The following is a 20492-nucleotide window of genomic DNA, read 5'->3' on the forward strand; positions in this document are numbered from 1 at the left end:
TATAAAGTGGTTTAGATTAACCTACACCTCTTCAGCCATACACTTCACACAAATAATATTAAGGGCAATAACCCCAAAGAAGTACAATCTTCAACAATAATAAATTAGATTAAACAAGATTGAGTTAGAGCAGTTCTACCCTAGACTAAAATAAATGCACTGTTTATGTTGTGAGTGTATTAGTTGCTTTTCTTGCAGAACTTCACTATAAATTGCCTTGTCTTGTAGTATGCATACTTGGTTTATCTCCCACTTGGTTTATCTCCCACAAGCACATACAAACTGGGTGTTGAAGATATCTTCATTAAAATCCTTCAGGAAAACCCTCTGGCAGAATGTGTTTGTGTTGCATACAGCACATTATCCAGCCATGACAACATCTTACCAAACACTTAGAGAATTGGGTGGTGAGGCTATTGTACCATAAATCTTACTGTATACACTTTAATTCAACTTGGGCTATCAGTAAAACTGAGAATTTGACAATTTTCAGCTAAACAGAGTAAACAAATGGGTGAATATTATTAAAATATGTAAAGGAAGCAGTGTGTACTTTTAAGTGCCATCAGTTTTACTTATTCTACAGATAGTGACACAAAGCAGTTTCTTTTTTGTTTTCCAGAACAGACATTGGGCTGCTCAAAAAGAAAAATAAATAAAGACAATACATTTGCTTGACATGTGGATTTTTCTTCAATTTTCCACGCAGTGCCTCCAAAAATGGTTCACAGATATACGCACAAGTTGGCCAATTTGGCAGTAAAAGTGTTGGCGGAGTTACGAAAAAAAAAGCAGCAAGGCATATTATTAAAAAGGGCAAATGCGAGGCTGAAAGGACCCAATCAGGCCTAGTCACAAGCCACCTGGATCAGTAGCCAAGCATAAAACACAAGCAGACTTTAAGGATATGACGTGTAAAGCAAGGTTTGACTAACGTGTTGCCTTGTCCTGATAATGGGCCTCAGTGGACATACCGCCATTCAATGTAGCTTAAAGGCACACACCACGACAGGTAACCAGACTGAAAGTGGAGGCTGTGAATCAAGTAATGCTGCACTTGCTGGAAACAAATGAACACAATGCAACCTCAAAGAACAGGCTGGATAAATGAGTTTGTTTGCAGTATTCCATTATAACCAAACTGTTTCTGCTAAGCCCTGCTATCCACAAAGGTATGGGTTTACCCTACAAAAATAACACCACTGAATTAGTTCAGGTGTGGTACAATATATTTACAGAAATGGATATGAAACATACTAACTGAGTTGCCTCACGTGACTGATTCATTAGTTATGCAAATCTAATAATCCAGGAATTCTAAGGCAGTTTTAAATCTCAAAGGTTTGTCAGGTGGTATTCATGCACTGTGTGTGTGTGTGTTTTATTTTTTTATTTTTTATTTATTTTTTTTCTCTGTTAACAATGTGTGAATACTATAAATCGTGCATTAAATGTCACTCGCATGCAAAAATTGGATCTTTGGATTTGTATAATGCATATTAAGTTAAATAAACCAAAAGCATTGAAGCAAAACAAACAGCCCATAACTATTAACATTATCTGCTTCTTTCACAGCCTGACTTGTTCTTTGGTAGCGGATTCGACATATTGCAATTTTTTTTAAATCCTGCATTTTAACAAGCTGTTAGTTAGTATCACACATCTGCCAGCAAAGCAATCGCATGACCTTAACATGACCTATTGCCAGAGCGCTTGAATGATTTTCGAATTTGTGTTTTCAGTAACAGTCCGCCAATACTATCTTGTTGCAATTTTTTGAATCCCAGTAGTCTAGACAGCGCCTATATATATTTTTTACGTTTAGTCGTTAAAGTGGGCTCAGAAAAAAATGAACTCAGTGCTGGGTCCGGGTGCAATTGCAATTGTATCCTCTGTCCTTTAAATTTAATGGAGTGAAAAACAATTGTACAACAGACCACCACATTTGGTTTCTTTGGTCTAGTCTAGAAGGGATCCAATTATGTTAATATTTATTTTTCAGGTTGTAAAATACATCGTACAGGCCTAAATCAGTATGTGAAAAACGAGACTTGCATTGTTATAACTTTCAGAAATTCCTTTTTACTCTCTTGTTGAACCGCATTTCATTTTGCATTCTTATTAAAAGTGGCAGTGAAACATTCTTTATTCACACACTGTACGCTTGTGACACGTCCTGAATTCTAACAGGACACGCTAAATGCACAAAGGATCTTACCTGAAAGAACACAGACATTGCTCCTATTATTCTCTTATCCAAAATTGCTGCTTCAATGTTGTCAAAGTCGTCTGAATTATACAAGTAAATCTGCATCTGTAACAGTGGAGAAATACAAAACAGTGTTAGGAGATGTACAGCACACTGCAAACCAGACAAAGATTTTCACAGTGATAGAATGTGAACCCACTCTTTGGAGGGCAAAAACTATCCCTGCTATCCTTCAAGATTGCTATAGTATCTTTTATATACTGTAGAACTGTGTAGTATGTTGGTATGTGCCCTATATACAAGCTAGGATATATCTGGATGTACTATACACTCCCTATGTAATTCCATTTTACAATTACTATCACACACAGTCTGTAAGAGTGCACTATAGGGGTCTCTTAATTGAATGTGACCAAAAACACAAGGCTAATACAGGGTCACTCTCTTACCTTTTTAGTGCTATTGGGTTATTTAATAGGACTTTGCACAAATGTGTTAGAATATATTCTACCACCAGAGGTAGCCCAGGTAGTGAAAGAACTGAACATTCTGCACTGACAAACAAAATAAAATCTAGAGAGTATTAGGGCTACAGACCAACAAACAACAACTTTGTGTTCCCAAATTAAAATAAATGGGTGTGAAAATTTTCACAAAAAAGAGGCTGTTTTTCAAACACTCCCAAGCACGTTAATAAAATAAATGTGTGTACCCCCCCCAATAAGTGGAAGTTCTGCATAAAAACAGTGCTTTGTCAATCTCTGCCCACACAAACTTAAACATTCTATTAACCTCATTCTCTAATCAGCAACATAACTAAAACAGCACCATCTTTTTTTGTTTGTTTTTTTGATGACTGCAATGATATTTCAGATTGGATTAAATGCAAAGGAGAGAAAAAAAGATTAAACTCTTATCAACATTTTTCCTTATACTAGACTAAATGAACATCTGAAAATGCCTAGTGCTGGCAAAAAAACAGCAATCTCAGCTAGAAGGCTAAACAGAATAATACAACTGAAGGATAGCAGTCTTACACAGACAATACTCAAACTTTGGGCAGAATTTTCAGCATCCCATATTAATGTATTTCCAATTTGCTCACGACTTGTTTCCAAGACAACAGGAGAAGCAGGCAATATCATGCACACTCAATTAAACACTGTTCAGTTTCAACAAAGTCAAAAACATGGAGAAAGTGGGTTTCCAATACATTATATTGTGAAACGCCTTAAACAAGTAAAAACCTTGTTCTACAGTGTCTAATGCATCCCATGATGCAGCTGCCCTTGAAACAAATCACAATGGAGCTTCCAGCTACACTCATTAGACAGCATTTGCAACATATGCCCACATACAGTCCATTATAGTAGAACTTACTCTATATCACAGCAAAGCACCACAAACAAATAGGGTACCAGTATTGCTACCGAAAGTCTACAGGAAGAGATTGCTCTATACGCCCCCTACTATATAGACTTTGCTAGAAGAGAATGAAAGAGCACCCATGACAGACAATTCCAAGCTAATTTTATGTGCTGGAGCTTTCAGACATTACATTTCAAAGATATGAACATGAGAGTATCCTGATTCACAGTGAGGAATATTAACATATGGATAAAGTGCATTGTAATGGTGTGCACTGCAGTCGTCTCTTTTATTGTTTGCACAGTATGTAACAACGTGTTTAATTAGAGCTATTCCAATAAAGTGTTACCAACACTATAAACAAATGCATGCAGAATAGCATTTGGTATATACATACAATATGGTTGCTTTGGGCTTTTTATTGCACATGGATGACAAATCAGATAAAACAATTACAAATACCTGCCCAAGTGTTTGACAGACATGTCATTACACACCTGTTCATTAATTGCAAAACATATGTTTGGGTTTTCTCTGTTGCCTACTGTCATGTGTGTGGTGTCAGAATTATTCTTCCACATCTGTGAACACTCCTTAAAAGTTACCAAATCCCAGAGTAGCTCAAGTCGTTACGAGATAAAGTAGGCGGTTTTATACTCCTATGAGTATCTGACAGTTCTTTAACCAGCCTCTCTTTACTGTTCAATCCCATTTAAAGTTTTGTTCTCAAGTGTTGAGCTGTCATCTACCTAAATCTATGATACATGCTATCAAACTTGTCAAATGGCTGCTGTAAACAGTTACTTTACTAAACAATTACAAAGTGGTGCTTCAGTCACCGACACACTATTGTGTATCTCTGGGATTTTATGGCTTAGTTTCCATTTGACAAATAAGACAAGATTCCAAGTCTATTCCCACATCAAACCATGAATGTCTGTTTCCATCAGAATCAAACATACAACTCGCTGGAAAGTTCATCGGCTTTGCAGTGAGTCGATCTAACATCCCAGTGAAAGCATTTACTGGTCCAAGGTTTTATTTATTACATTTTTTTATACTGGGTTTATCAAGGTAAATCGTGATAATAGATTCAGAGACTGCTTATTAGACTAACTGTATGATACAAGCATTAGCTTTCAAGACTTCAACAATATCTTCTTCATGTGCACATGGATATGAAAATGAAACAGTTGTTATTTTTGGCATTTGCTTATCAGATGAATTGTCCTTGTGAAATTTATACCCACGAGAGGTACGCATCAACTGGTCAGTTAACAGGACCAAATAAAGGAGGAATTGTGTGGTTACACTGAAGCATAGAAAAATAGCATGAGATGATATCACTGATAGTACAGCTTCATTCACTTTTTTAATATTCTGAACCATCATTCTGAGTTACTGTATGCTGTTCCAATATTGACACATTCTTTTTTAATGTTTGGCTATTGTCTGGGGTTCCTGATTCCAGAGAAATCACATCAGACTGATTTTCCACTTCAAACTACCACAAGGCTTTCTCATAGGAAGTTTAAAGACAAGTTTGAGGAACTGCTGAGGAATATTTTTAAATCTTAATACAGTATATGAAGAACAGAATTCTGACCCATGACAGAAAACATCAAAAGGAAAGAATAGAATGAAAACATTAAATTGGCATCTAAGGATATAACCTAAAGATATCTAATTTACAACACTTTTCTTATGTAGAAATAATAATGCAGTACTGGCCACAGGCCTATACTGAAGAACCACTAAATCCAGTAGGACTTATTACAGAGGACTTTGATGGACAGGGTTCTACTGAAGATTTTACATACACACATACATACATACATACAACAGCTTTGTTGTGATCCAACATCAGAATTAAAAACACATTTTTGGTTCTTTTTTATTATTATTATTATTATTATTATTATTATTATTATTATTATTATTATTATTATTATTATTAACTCTGGAAACAAAGCCAGCCCTTTTGGCGAATTCAGAGAATAAAATAAAGTAAAATAAATTATATAAGAGTATGAAGGAGAATTACTGTACCATACAGTCCTTAGAAAATAACATACACATTTAGAGTATGCCAATAGTGTAATAAAATAATGTACTGCGCTGAATTTGTTAAATAAATAAATGCATAAATAAATAAAATACATAAACACATTAATAAGTAATTAAATAAATCAATACATACATTGATAGTTTGTAGACATATGATTACTTGTTTGATACTTACGCCTCAACTATATTTCAGTCCACAAATTCAGTCTAGTTTAAGTCAACAGCTGTCATAATGCAGCTCTGAAGTGCACAGTCTCTACAGTTGTAAGAAAGCTGAAAGGAAATCAAAAAGGCTGAGCTGTACAATGAAGATCAACAGACCCCCAGCTGACAATACAGATCGCTTGAAGAACAAGCCGACGAGGTGTGCAGAATATAAACTAGTAGTGATGCAACCAGCTTTGCTACCTAAGTTACATTGGGTTTTCAGCACACACAAGCTACACCATTCACATCAATATTAAATCCTGAAGTAAAACATTAAACAAAAATATGAAACAGTGTTATAAACTGATGACTATCAGGTTCCTGCAGTCCAGGTCTTGTACACTATATTTATTTCAATATGATTTTGTAGGTAATTAAATTGATATTTCTCATGCTTTTCTCTTTATGTTTAGAGAAATGTGAATCAATTTGTTAAGATGACATGCCAGTGTCTAGATGGTGCCAAAAGCAGTTTAATTCTAGGCATTTCTGTTTCCAATGCCAAAGTCACTTTCAATGCAGTCTGCAAATATTTACAATATCTGACATGTTTTATAGAATGGTGACACCTGAAAGAAGCCCTGGCTGGAAGAAATAAATGTACGGTGACAGACGCATTAATGAATCGGTGAATAATAAATTATACAATTTGACAGAAAAGGTTTTTAACATCTTTAAAGACATGAAAGTACTTCAGGAGTTACAGTAGTTAAGGGGAAACCAAATTTGAAGGGCAACATATTTACACAGAAACAAAAAGACACTACCATATTTCAACAAGAAAACAAATCTGAAAACTCAAATCCCTGCGTGCTGTCAATGCTATTAATTTACTGAGGCAGCTGCCAGTGTTGCTTGCTGTTTTTCCTCTTTGTTTCTAGTGTGTGATATGTATGATGTGTACAAAGGTGATTGTTACATCCAAGTATTTGTATGATGTACAGTATCTGGGACACTATTAGAAATACGTTGCTTGTCAGGGAATCAATTAAATTCAGTCTGTCCTTGATAATAATAATAATAATAATAATAATAATAATAATAATAATAATAATAATAATAATAATAATAATAAATGACATAGCTTCAGTTTAATTCCCAGAACCACAGGTGTGAACCAGATGCTCTGGTTTGTCAGCTCTGTAAATACGTGTGAGCGCCCTCACAGAACACCAGGACTGTCTGAATACTAATAGGAGTTTATACCATTACTGAATGTCAATCAACATTTGTTGGCTGAATTAAAGAACCTGTAAATGTAACTGCTCATAAGCCATATTCACAATGCAATAACAGTGACACTCTGCTCCCTTACAGATTCAAGGGAGGGAGAGCGGGCTCTGCTGAACACGCAGAAAATCCCAGCGGTAAGTCAAGAATATGCTCTGTGCCCCGCTTTGAGATCAAGTGCATACAATCAACCAAGATAAAGCACTTTACTGTGTGCCACATGAATAAAAGAACCATCCTTAACACACTACATGACAACCACTAAATGCATATATTACAGAGAGCCTGAAAATACATTTCAGAGGAAGAAATACATCACAGCTTTACCTCATAGCAAAACAGACATCGGTTAGAGACACGACTAGCACAGGATATGACATACAATGCCGCTGAGCTACTCCATTGTTGCAGAGGCAAAATATAGCCATTACTTTTTTATTGTTACTTTTTTTTAAATTATAAACCCAATAACAACCTTGTATTTATTGAAGACTTTGTTAAAATGATCATTATAGTGATTGCTTTTCCACTACTTCCAAAAACTGCATATAGTTTATTAGACCTTTTTGTTTCTCATCAAAAAATGCCTCCGTAGCTCTGAGTTTCTATTATTTTTCTTTTGTGAATTAAGAATTTCCATGACTTAATTTATTGCTCTTTTCTCTACTTTTTGAAAGTTTTTATTTATCTGTTTGTCTAATGGGCAGGTCATAGTGGAGGAGTTTGATTGAGACCACAACTTAATAAGAAACTTTCATGAAACATCCGAAACACACAGAAACATACATTTCAAAATACAATAAGCGTATAAGAGGATAACATGTCTTTTTTATGTCTTTTTATCCAACTTTTAACCCTTGTCACAAATCTCTCTACAGTACATGCTTTGCACATCATATTCTACTGCATCTGACGTCACTCATTAGATTAAAAGAAGGAAAAAAAGATACTTAACTGAGCTATCTTATGCATAACAATAAGGAAGCTTTGTGGTCTCTAATATATTCCACATTTTTTTTTTAAAGCTTAAATAAACCTACAGTCTCTTTGTATGCTACAGCTGAAGAATGATAGGTTGTGGCACATTCTCCATCTGCATTCAGCAAAAAGATGTCTGATGCTGACAGAATACAAAGCAAACACATATTCAAATCGTCTTGAAAGCTGCTGGATAAAAAGCTTCTGGAAAACGCAGTCTTTTTTTTTTTTTTTTTAATTGGGTTGAGCGTTGCGAGAACTGATCCCAAAATTGCAAAAATACGGGGGGGGTGTTATTGTAGGAGGGGATAACTGACCATGATAATGGAATTAATCATGCAGTATTGCATTGCTGAAACAGATTATGCTTAATGTCAAATTAAATTCACATGTATACTGACATGCCAATAAGTCATTTAAAAACATAAGAAAAAAAAAAAAAAAGTTTCTGCACCATCAACAGCTATTCCAAAATCCATTATCAATATTAAATGAGGCTGCTGCTGGGTAAAATAGTGTTTTTGTGCATCAAAATAAAATACATCACTGTGACATGCTGAGCTAACAGCAGGGATCCAGCTTCAATATATATCAAGCAGCCCTGATACATTGATGATAGGTTAAAGATACGCTGCTCCTATCCCGTTGTCAGTCTTACTCAAACCATTTGCTTAAGATAATCAGCCATGTGTTTACCATATAAATCATAGCATGTACTTTATAAATCAGAGCAGAAGCTCGCTATTGACTGTTAAGATGAACACTTCTTAAAATGCACTGCCTTTTCCCAGCTCTTTCAAAAAGCCTTTACAAATATGCAGAGACTTACAAGGGCAAGCAGATTTCTATCAGATCCATCTCAATGTTGACTTCAATCCCACTGCTTTATGCAGTTCAGGGAAAGGCCATGCTAACAATATCAACAAGCGGGCAGCATTTGGTTTTGTTAGATCATGCTTTGATTATCTTCCTGTCAGTTCTTTCACTGAAGTATGTACATTGCAAAGGGACCGACTCTATAAGACTTTAAAAAAAATTACTTAAAGAGCACTAGATGTCAGGGGATCATTTAAACTAATTTGGATCTCAACATCAGTGTGAGTCAGCACATGTGGAAAGTGCTGATTCACAATATTCACAGCTGTTGATACCATTAGTATCTGTAAATGCTCCAATCACTCCACATATGAACATGCATGAGTAAATGGTTGTTTTCCAACTACGTTGAAAATGCAAAGACTGGTAAGAGCTGTTAGGTCTTCACATTCCTGAAGAACTTGGGTGCATGTTGTATTATACAGGTCTTGTGTGACATTCCAAGTATGAAATATTGGGAAAACATCATTGCCTTTATATTCAACACTGGGTAACTGATATATTATTATATCCACCTTGTAGTATTTTTTTTTCTCAAATTGCACTGTCTTTGTGTGTTTTTTGTTTTTTTTCAGCAGCCACTAAAAGGAGGAGTGCTGATCTATTGGGACCGGTTTTAAACTTACAAGACCTGACCCCTTTGGAGGCATTCACATCTAACTGAATTTGAACCTAGCTCTCAAGGAGTCAAGGTTACAGTCTAAAAATACTTCACAAAACCTAGAAAGGACTCAAAAGCAGACTGAACCCCCCCCCCCCAATTAAAATGTCTCGAAGTAAAAACAACAAACCTCATTTCATAATATCAAAAGATACAAAGAGGAGAAAACCTCCAATATACTAATTCAAACTAATCAGATACTTCCAAAGTTCCTTTAACTAGAAGCAAACAGAGATAATTTATTGTCTGTCTAAGTGTTTCAGGGTAAGTACACGGACCATCAATCTCAATTCCAACATTCTTAACTGCGTTTGGCAATTATCTTGCCCAGGGGTATAAATTACTTGTTTTGTTTAAAGGAGGTAATCTATACTCTCCGGAAGGATACATTTACAGATATCTAATACTTCGGTATTAAAATAGCTTCAAAATGATATGATATTAAAAGATTTTTCAGAATAATAGACAAACATAATTAAAACACTAGCCTTTAATATGTTGAATCTTTTAATTTGTGCCTTTTCTATTTGAGGACCTGATTTATTCAATTATAAATTGTTTACCTGCAAAATACCCTTGAAAATAACCAATTTTTACTGGTTGTATTGCAGAAATGTTGTAGCTTGTTTCTTTTTTTTTTTAATGGAGTTACTTAGCTTTGTATGGATTTCTCTAGTAATCTATGGCTTTTTGCATCAGCCTTTGTGCCGTTATGTTTCATAAGATTACACCCAGGAGTTGTGTGTGCTCCAGAAAGGACACCCCTTCAAAACCAGGATAATCCAGAACTGACCAGTACAAGAAGCAAACAATCACAAAGGAAAACAGCATGCCTACTCTATAATGAAAAAAATTAAATCTAGTGCAGTGTACACATGTACACTATAATAAAACAATCCACAGCTCTTTCAAAATGCAATGTTAATTTAACTCCCCCTTCCTAGAGAATGTATTCATTTCAAGTTTAAAATATTTACAAGTGTCAAACAGTGTTGCAATCACACATTTAAATTTACAAAGCCTTTTCATACATCTCTTGCAAGTGGACTACGCAAGTGAATATTTGTAAACCCGTTTTGTATTTTCATTTGAAAATAAGATACTTATAAGGCAGTTCAACTGTAATTAACCCGTTGCAAGTATATTTAGAATGTATTCATCCAAAATGCTAAAAAAAAAAGAATACCAGGAAGAGGTAAAAAAAAAAAAAAAAGTGATCAGATATCAATAAATAATTTCATAAGGGTCATATGTGTCACTTAATTACATAGAAAGAACACACTTGGCCCTGAATGACTTGAAGGCACAGGCAAGGGTGAAAACTGATTAATCATGTACTCAGGTGACATTTTAATGCACATTATTACAGATATTGTAAACACTCTCATGGGAGCACACACGGTTCATTTTTCATTATGTTAGATTTGAACAGCTCAGCAATTTTATTGATTTTTATACTTATTCATTTGAAAACAATGTCAATGTCACAGATTAAATACATTATTTTTTAAAGATTGAATAGCCCTGCATCAGATCCCCTTACTTCTCACCTGGGATACTAAAAATCTGTTGGCTTAGTGAAGACTTTGTCTTGACAGATATTGTTTTATATTTTGTGGGGAAATTAAATTTTTGGTAACATAAGCAAGACAGTTATCAACACCATGAAATCAGCTTTATCTTTCCATGCTTAATATTTCAAATATTTGCCAGCGATCGTTATACGCGACAGCAAAAACGTGATTAAGAAGACATACATTTATAACTATTGATTCATATCGTGATTGGCCTTGGTATATTATGTTCGGTCAACTCTGACTTAGAGAACACTTTGGCTAAGAGAAAACTTTGCTTGCTTCCCAAGGGGTGTTCTCTTAGCTGGAGACAACTGTATTGACACATTTGTTTTTCCACACTACATGCTACAGGGATGGAAATAAGACGCACCTTGCATAAGAGTTTGGACCATTTCATTTTTTATTATTTATATATATGTGTGTGTGTGTGTGTGTGTGTGTGTGTGTGTGTGTGGACTGGTGAGGACGGCTATAGTGTACAATTATCAACCTGAGGGAAGACCACTGTTACTGACAGGGGACTATAATGTCCGAATCCGCAGGCCTGGAAGTAACAATAGTTCCCGAGGGGCATTTCATTTTCCACTATTAGCCGAGTCTGTAGTACATAGTTAATATATGAGTCAGTCACAATAATAAGAGAAGAGGCAAGTTTGGATAGTAAATATGACTTTATATACTGTAAAGTCATAAATATTTGCAAGCCTTTTGTTATGCGTTTTTCACGTATGAACAAAAAATGTAAAACAGAATTTCCAAGCACGCCTGGCAAACAGAATTTCCAAAGCAGGACCGGTGTGTGTCTGTCTATATATATATATATATATATATATATATATATATATATATATATATTATATTATATATATATATATATATATATATATGTTTTTAATGATGAAAGCTAATTTCAGAAAAAAATGTTTTTCACTCTGGATATGGAATTCTTATCTCATTTTAATAAATAAAGCACAAGCCATCCAGCTGTTTCCAAATAAAGTTTTCACCATTTTTTTATTACACGATATTAATAATAAAATAATAACTACAAAGACTAATTCGAGATTAACGTTTAGTTGAATTTTCGGGAGAAGACTCCAGCCTTTATCAAAGCTAAACGTAATTATTCTAACGTGAAGCTAGCTAAATAAAATTTAAGACAATCCATTCTACGACATATAAAAATAATAGTGTTCTTATAATTGTTACATTTGTAAGATTTCATACCAGTGTGTTTCAATGATTTGAATTTGTTTGAGATTTTGCGATTTTTATGGATGTCTGCTCAATATGGATTAGGCTTTGTTTTTGTACATCATGAGTTGTACGAGATATGACCAAGACAAAGGTCAGTTATATAGGCTAAACAATGTATATATTAAATTACGTCAACGTTAATTACTAATACAATATTTACTGTGTTGACTCGCTTTGTTTCCTTGTATAAGGAAAAAAATACAAGCATAAATAAATCAAACAAACAAAGACAAATATGTTGATTTTCTATCAATAGTGTTTTCTGGACTACTGTGATTTACATAGTTTGTATATGCGTGTGAAGTCTGGTAGAAAACTTTTGGGCTCACACTTTAGGGCCCCCCTACTTTTTACCCCATAATTCAAGCACTGGATCCTAATAAAATGCAAAGCAATTCTGGTTTTCCCTGCTGTCTTTTGTTTCCTCTTCATGCAAATACATCATTATCTACTATGAAGTGTCAATCAAAAACACAGTCTGTGACTATCCCACCCTTAAAATACTAATCTGACTGGCATATTTTATATGTATTAAAAAAAAAATTAAAAAAATAAAATAGTCCAGATACCTAATACATTTCCAAATTTGGATTTAAGAAGCGGCAGACCTAAAAATTGATTTATATCCAAGGATTGCATGTCAAGTTTGAAATGCTGTTGCGTAAATCACGTCAGTCTTCAAGACTGACAGAAATAACATTTCAGCTACAGTACAATGTATACTGCTTCCTTCACAATACATTTATTGCTGAGAGGTAGATCTAAATTCCAAAGCATGTCCTTACTAAATCTATTTTTCTTCTTTTTGATATGCACACAGATGTCCATTTCAATCTGCAAGGCTCCTTTTAAAACATGCCATAATTTGCCGGTAATTAAGAGTTTTTTTTTTTTTTTTTTTTTTTTTTTTTTTTTTTTTAACAGCCTGCCCAAAACTAATCAGAATTTTTGTTACCATGGTTTTTCCTGTTATGTATGCTTACTTTAGAGTGAATAATGATGTTATGACAGATAAGACTGTCTTGGTCTATGAAAACATGCTAAATTAGAGCTTTCCAGTCAAGCTCAAATCATTTAAAACATTTACAGTAATGTTACACAACAAAACATAAACAGCAGAAAATATAAAAACAATTTGAAACGGTTGTTTTCAAGGGACTAAATTCTACAGACTATTCCTATTTTACATCAACGCTTGTATATAAACATTAAGCCGTTATAAAACAGTTTTCGGCAAAACTAAAAGCCTAAAGCTCATGTTCAGCCTAGCATTGTGAGCCGTTGTCTGTGTTGACAACCGCCCAAGAATCTGACAGGAGATTACCGTAAACCATGAATTGTATGCATTAATGTGAAATGTCTGAAATAGTCCCCATTTTCTGGTGATGACTTAAAACAATGTTTATAAATTAAGTCAGTACATGAATCATTCTACCAGCTTGAAGCTCAGCGCCAATTTAAAAGGCAGAAACACAAACTCTTCTCATTTTTGTTTTGTAAAGCGTAAACTTTCTTTAAACACCATCATTTAGTAAGGCTTGTTGGGTTTTTGTGATAAGAATATTAAAACAAATATTTAGAAACCGTATTCACTAAAATATATTTAATTCAAGCAGTTGCTTTTTGTTCTTCTGAAAAACCAAGACTAACCAAGCTAAACTGAGTGGCAGGCTATAGTGCAGTCTAATACACTGCATGAAGCCTGAAGTAAAGATGCTGAATATTGTCACCAGCATAGAATACTGGATTCAATGGGTTGGACTTCAAAAGGCATATGCTGAATTCTGCTGGCTTATATTTAAAAGTAATAATCCATAAAGTGTAAAGATTTATTTCCGTACCCATATTTCAAGAACTCCTAACTGATAGCAATAAACGCGTTTGGAGTCAAAAAGAAAAAAAAAAAACACAACTTGTAGCATGTACATAAAGATAATGTTTTCCCCCGAAAGGTTACACTCTATAAAATTTGGACCCTGACCAAAAAACACAGGCAATCCTGGACAATCATGTTGCATGAGATTAACAGATTATTTGGAATGAGGAGCAAGAAATAAAATAACAATCATATATTCATGACCTACACGGACTGCAATTTCTTTTTTTTATTGCACAATAATATATACATCAAATTGCTTCAGGGTAGTTAAATGACATGAATGACCATTGTATTGTTTTTTCTTCCTTACTGTCATAATAATGATCGTTTTTGTTAATGTATCTTTGTTTTGTTTTTTATTCTTTCTATACCTGTGCTGTAGCAAGTCAAAGTGGCAGTTACTGTTTACAATAAAGTCAATGCTGCCAAGGACGTTGGGATTACCCATGGAGGCATGCATATTTCAAGAAAACCTGTTTTCAGTATAGCATATTTCTTTCCATACAATACAAAGCAATACTTAACGTTAACAGTCGCATTTACAAAACAATTAAAGAAAAGGCCATTATACAGCACAGCGAGAACAAATGATACAATATTGATTGTGCTGCCAAGAATCCTATAGATTATTCACTACAAAACATGCTTACTATGGCAGTACTACAGATATGCACTGGGGTTGTCTGCATCCACAGATCTATGTACAGTAATAGTTACCATTCTATAGTGATAATGCATTTTCATCTTGGATACGTTTTGCAATACCCCAAATTGAAATACAGTCTGCTGCTGAGAAGTGGGCCAGTTTGGGCAGGAGGAGAGACTTGGGACACCCAGCCACCTGGAAACATGGAAACCCTTTCTGGGAGAGTGTGGTGGTCATATTAACTAGCTAACCACCAAGCATTATTTTTATAGTTGTCTAGAGCCAAGAAAAAACAAAGCAAGCCCACCACTCTATAAATCCACACACACACACACACACACACACACACACACACACACCACTTCTTGTTCCAAATGATTGAAAGTCATCAAAAAAGATACATTACTCAGAATTATTGTTCAACTTACAATTAAAATTCCCCTGGAAACAGCATACTAAATATAACATATTTTACAGCTGTAATTACTCATAATCCCTTTGTCACTTACATTACTGTATTCTTCAAAATGTAAACACTACATTGAACTCCATTAGCATGGTGATTTTGACTGCAAAGACTTCTCAACTGCCCTGAGAGATTACTAGAGCAGGACTACTAAAGTACCACATGACAGATTAAAGCAGGTCTGTCACTCATGCTGTCACTCATTAACTCCAAAAGGATATTAACATTTCATAGCCTTATTAATATACATGGACTGGGGTTCCTATAGGGAAAAGAGAAAAAAAAGTAAATTAATAAAAACTACTTTTATTAAAAGTTCAAATGATCTTTAAGAGATGTTAGTATACATGTTGAGAGGCAAATGATGACTCGCACATACAGTTAATTATAAACATAAATTAAAAAGTCTAAATATTAGTAATGAGAAGTGTCACGTTTATTCAAGGTGATCGTGGTGCAAGAAAGATTATTCTTCAGATGCTCATTCACATCAATTATACTCACTCAGGCTGTCCTTTCTACTGTAATGGCTAGTTCCCATAAGAGAAAAGGATGTGTCACATGACTACGAAACAATTAACTTTTTACACATTTGTCCTATTTTACGAATTAAATTGTCGGAGTTGAGATTCCACCCCCCTCCCCCAGCACTATACCTGAAAATAATAGCCACATAACAAAAAAGGTCCTGTTATCCTATATGAATTAAATTCAACCTGTTTTATTTGTGAGAGTAAATGAACCATGCTAAATTATTACAACAAACTGCAAAAAAAATAATAATACATTTAATTGAATTAAGGTTTGATTTATGAAGCACACCAAAACTGCTCTTCAGGTTATGTATTACATACACTATAAACACCTGCAGATGTACCTTGCAAGCTGTTTAGATTAATGTTTTCATTATAATAAGTAAACAATGTTTCTGCAAGATATTCTTCTATGTGTTTTCCTATTAAGCTCCATGCTCCTGTAATTTCTCACCAAAACCATGCTCTTATTATTATTATTTTTTTTTTAATAATGGAAGGAAATTGTTCTTGCCATAACAACTCATGTTTGACTGTTTAAAACTAAGAGGTCACTATATTTAGAAACAGCTGTTCCAGGAAAACTACAGTAGTTCAAATAAATAAATGCAAAATTAGTAACTCTTGGAAGCTAAAACACCTGTCAATCTTCCATTACACCTGTCAATCTTCCATTACATCTGTCTCTCTAGTTGACTGTTGCTCTGAATTAGACTTCAGATACTCTGGGGCCTCAGAGATCACAGCATTTTCTGAAACATGAGGCTGTGTGGTCCAGTGGTTAAAGAAATGGGCTTGCAGCCAGGAGGTCCCCGGTTCAAATCCCAGCTCATCCTTTGACTTATTGTGTGATCCTGAGCAAGTCACTTAACCACTGTGTGCTCCGTCTGCCAGGTGAGGCGTTGTTGTAAGTGACTCTGCAGCTGATGCATAGTTTACACACCCTAGTCTTGTATCTTGGAAAGTGCTTTATGATGGTGCTCCACTAGGAAAGGTGCTATATAAAGATTATTGTTATTGCTATTTAACCAAGCCATTAACATTACTTAAGGTTTGAAACAGCATTTTCACTGAGTATACTGACTGACCTTCGTTTTCTTTGAACATTTAATTAAAAGTTTATTAAAGTGCAATTGGTAAATGCCATTTTTTGTAGATCATAAATCACTGATGTTCAATTAAGCTTGTATTAAATCAGCACACAAGATGGCTATGCCTGAATAAAGATTTTTCACTGTCATTTACTTTTTCCGCCATGAATATTTGTGCAAATGAACCAGCACAATATTTTTTTTTTTTTTTTTTTTTTTTTAATACAAGTACACTCTATCTGATAGCATCATATAGACTTAAGGAACACAATTAAAACAGAAAATATTTCACAACACTTAGTTATAGCTTGCTTTTATTTATTTACTTTATTTTTCATATATCATTACTAAAGCATGCACTACAATTCAGACTGAAAACGTTCAGAGATTCTGCAGTACATTTAAGTGCAATTTTATTGCCACTGTAAAAAGAAAAAACTAATAATAAACTTACCATGAAAAGAAAGCCAGCAGCACTAAAGAACAGAGCAGGCTCTGGTTCTGTAATGCATTACACTATGTGTAGACAGTTAAACTGATGCTACTCTTTTCTGTATCTTGCTATTAGATACTATGAACCAAGGAAAGAACTTCATGATCGGGTCATAATAATACTCTGTCGTTTTACCAACTTAATTAGAAAGCTAATAGTAATTGCTGGAAGTTACTTTAGAAACAATTTTACTTTCATTAGTCTCAAATCAACCGTGCTTACATCAAATTCCATTGCACATATGGAAAGACACCAGCTGGGTCGCGATTAACATGGAACTGCAGGGTTTGTCAGTGACATAACATGTAAACCATTTAAATGCATCGAAAGGTACACTTTACTTTTCCCTTGTGACACATCAGCTTACTAATAAGTTGTGCTGCCAACTGCTCTCATCTGCAATCGTCCTACCCATCACTGTAAAGCACAGAACCACCATCTGAGCCTCTGGGTGCATTTGATGTGTCAGACAGATTGTAAGTCGCTCTCAGATCACAGCTACCTGTCGACCCTGATCTGCTGCCCCATCTTTCAGTTTATAATCTACTAAAATTTAACATCTCCCCACCACAGAAGCGATTGCTTTCTTATGCCAGGCAAGTGGCAAGAAAACAAGACTTCAGTACCCACCAAAAAGATGCATTCCACTCATTTCTAATAAAAAAAAAAAAGAAATGTAACTCAACATTCAGAAAGAACGCATACAGAATAACTAAGACTGGCATTTCTGTATTCAAAAACAGAGAGGTGATGTTTGCTGACAAGAGCTTAGAAATGGTGCAAACTGTGTGTCTTCTCCAATAAATTGTCCATTGCACTCTTTCAACTTTCAATTAATTATCTGTTTTATGAATTATTAAAAGTCTCCAAATGTGTGTCGCACAGCCCTAGTGGTAATCTGCACTACAGAAATTCCACCTTGCTCAGTGACTTTCCCAAAGCATAAAATATGCCGGTGACTTATACATACATATATTGAAAAAACACACAATGATTAAATAAACAAATAGACATATCCCACCAGGTCACGATAATTCGCTTCAAATCACAATTCTGCCTGAAGTGCAACCTTTTTCAGGAGACTGTTTTCATGTAATATCTAAAATAAAATGCAAAATTCTGCAGGGCAGTGTACAGATGCTTAAATAAATACAATAAAATAAATAAAATAAAATCTTATAGTGTATAGTCATATTACTATATCAGATCTTTCTGGAAGAAAAAAAACAAAAACAAACCTATAAAAGGATATTTTAATTGTCCCTTTTCCATGGTGTACAATTACTAACAAGAAAGAAATTTAAACCCCAGAGTATCTTTACAAATGATGTTTCAAGGACAACACATTGACTTTTTTGCTGCTATCTGATGACAACAGCATGGTCAGCCTTGAGACAAGTCAAAAAGCATTAATCCCTCTTCACAACTGGTTCCACTGCAACTGACGTGACAGGTCATTGCAACCTGTCAATCTCCTGCCTGTAATAAAACCCCATAACCAACAAAGTATTGCCAAATGAATTACCACACTACAACTGGATTATTTAAAATAGCAATGTCACGGTCTGACTCACAACTGAAGACGCTACATATATATATATATATATATATATATATATATTATATATATATATATACATATATATATATATATATATATATCAAGATTTTGGGGGCTTACTGTTTAGTTATGAATGCACTAAAATAGAAACCATGTTAATCCAATTGAGCGTTCCAATGACACCCGTTACCAAAGCAACCTTTCTATGGTTACAGAGGCTTTATTTTTTAAATCATTTAGACTCAGTATCAGGGGAAATACAGATTTCAGAACTAATCAACTTAACCATCTGCAGAGTTTCAGACCATTTAGATTTAATGGCTTTTTAATTTCACTCACAATCAACTGGCAAAATGGCACCACACAACAGTACAGAATCTCCTTTCAAAATGTAACCTGTGATTAAAAATGCCCTAATAAAACACGTTCATATCTCTATATAGTGCTTGTCCACTACACAAATGGGATTAGCAGAATAGATGCAGTGTTTTGCAGCAAGCATTAGGTGCTCTTTAGGAGTGCTAAAGTGTATGCCACACAGTAGCTGTAATTGACTGCCACTTGTGTTGCTGTTTTGTGATGTTGACCCATTCCTGCTTTGTGCCAGATGGAGAACCAGAACTCAAATAATCGAATCCCCAGAACATATTCAAACTGAGTTCCAGGTGCGAAAGCCAAATGTTCCTCCCAAATACATATTAACTGTCCCAGCCAGGCTGTCAATGTCAGACATGTCAACCCCTAACTGGAGACCCCTTACAAAAAACCTTCACCTAGACCCTTTGATTTTGTTTTGGTGGGGGTGCTGGTGACGGATCAAGTTTTTGCACATGGCTGACAGCCAGCTACTCCACTGACCTAGACTTAAGGGCTATGCACACCAGAAGCAAAGCAAAAATACAACTGTAGCTAGTCATGAAAAGAAAATACTGACTGCTTTTGCTCCTTTTGTGGAGACGAAATTAAATAAATAAAACAAAGAAATAGTCTGGGTACACCACACACACACACACACACACACACACACACACACACACACAAAAGACATCTGACAGTGATGTCAAAAAGAATACATCTACACATTTCTTTGTAAATACTGAGAATTAGTCTAATATACTTTTTATTGATTTTCAGTTTTATTAAAATCTTTAGTTAGTGTGTGAATGTGATTATCGGTCAACATTATTAAAACAAAGAAGCATCATTTTACAGAAATACGAAACCAGTGTGTGGCGCTCCCTGTCACTAACTAAAATTAAGGTGAAATAGAGATAGATATGCCATTATTTCCAACTGTTCTGTTATTTCTTAATATATAACATATTTATTGTTATTGTCTTTATAACCACTGACACTGGCATCATAAAGAACATAATATTTTTCAACTTAAATA

At 34.6% G+C, this 20492-nt stretch overlaps 1 protein-coding gene across 2 annotated transcripts in view; it reads right to left on the reverse strand.

Moving 5' to 3' along the window:
* The window catches only part of LOC121328630 (receptor-type tyrosine-protein phosphatase gamma-like), a 168046-nt gene that overhangs the window by 48521 nt on the left and 99033 nt on the right, over window positions 1-20492 (reverse strand). For both annotated transcript variants that reach the window (XM_041273489.1, XM_041273491.1), the window contains one exon: window positions 2219-2314. In XM_041273489.1, the coding sequence (XP_041129423.1) occupies window positions 2219-2314 (96 nt within the window). The remainder of the gene's footprint in view (window positions 1-2218; window positions 2315-20492) is intronic.

This window comes from Polyodon spathula, chromosome 16, assembly GCF_017654505.1.
Source record: "Polyodon spathula isolate WHYD16114869_AA chromosome 16, ASM1765450v1, whole genome shotgun sequence".
Classification (NCBI taxonomy): Eukaryota; Metazoa; Chordata; class Actinopteri; order Acipenseriformes; family Polyodontidae; genus Polyodon; species Polyodon spathula.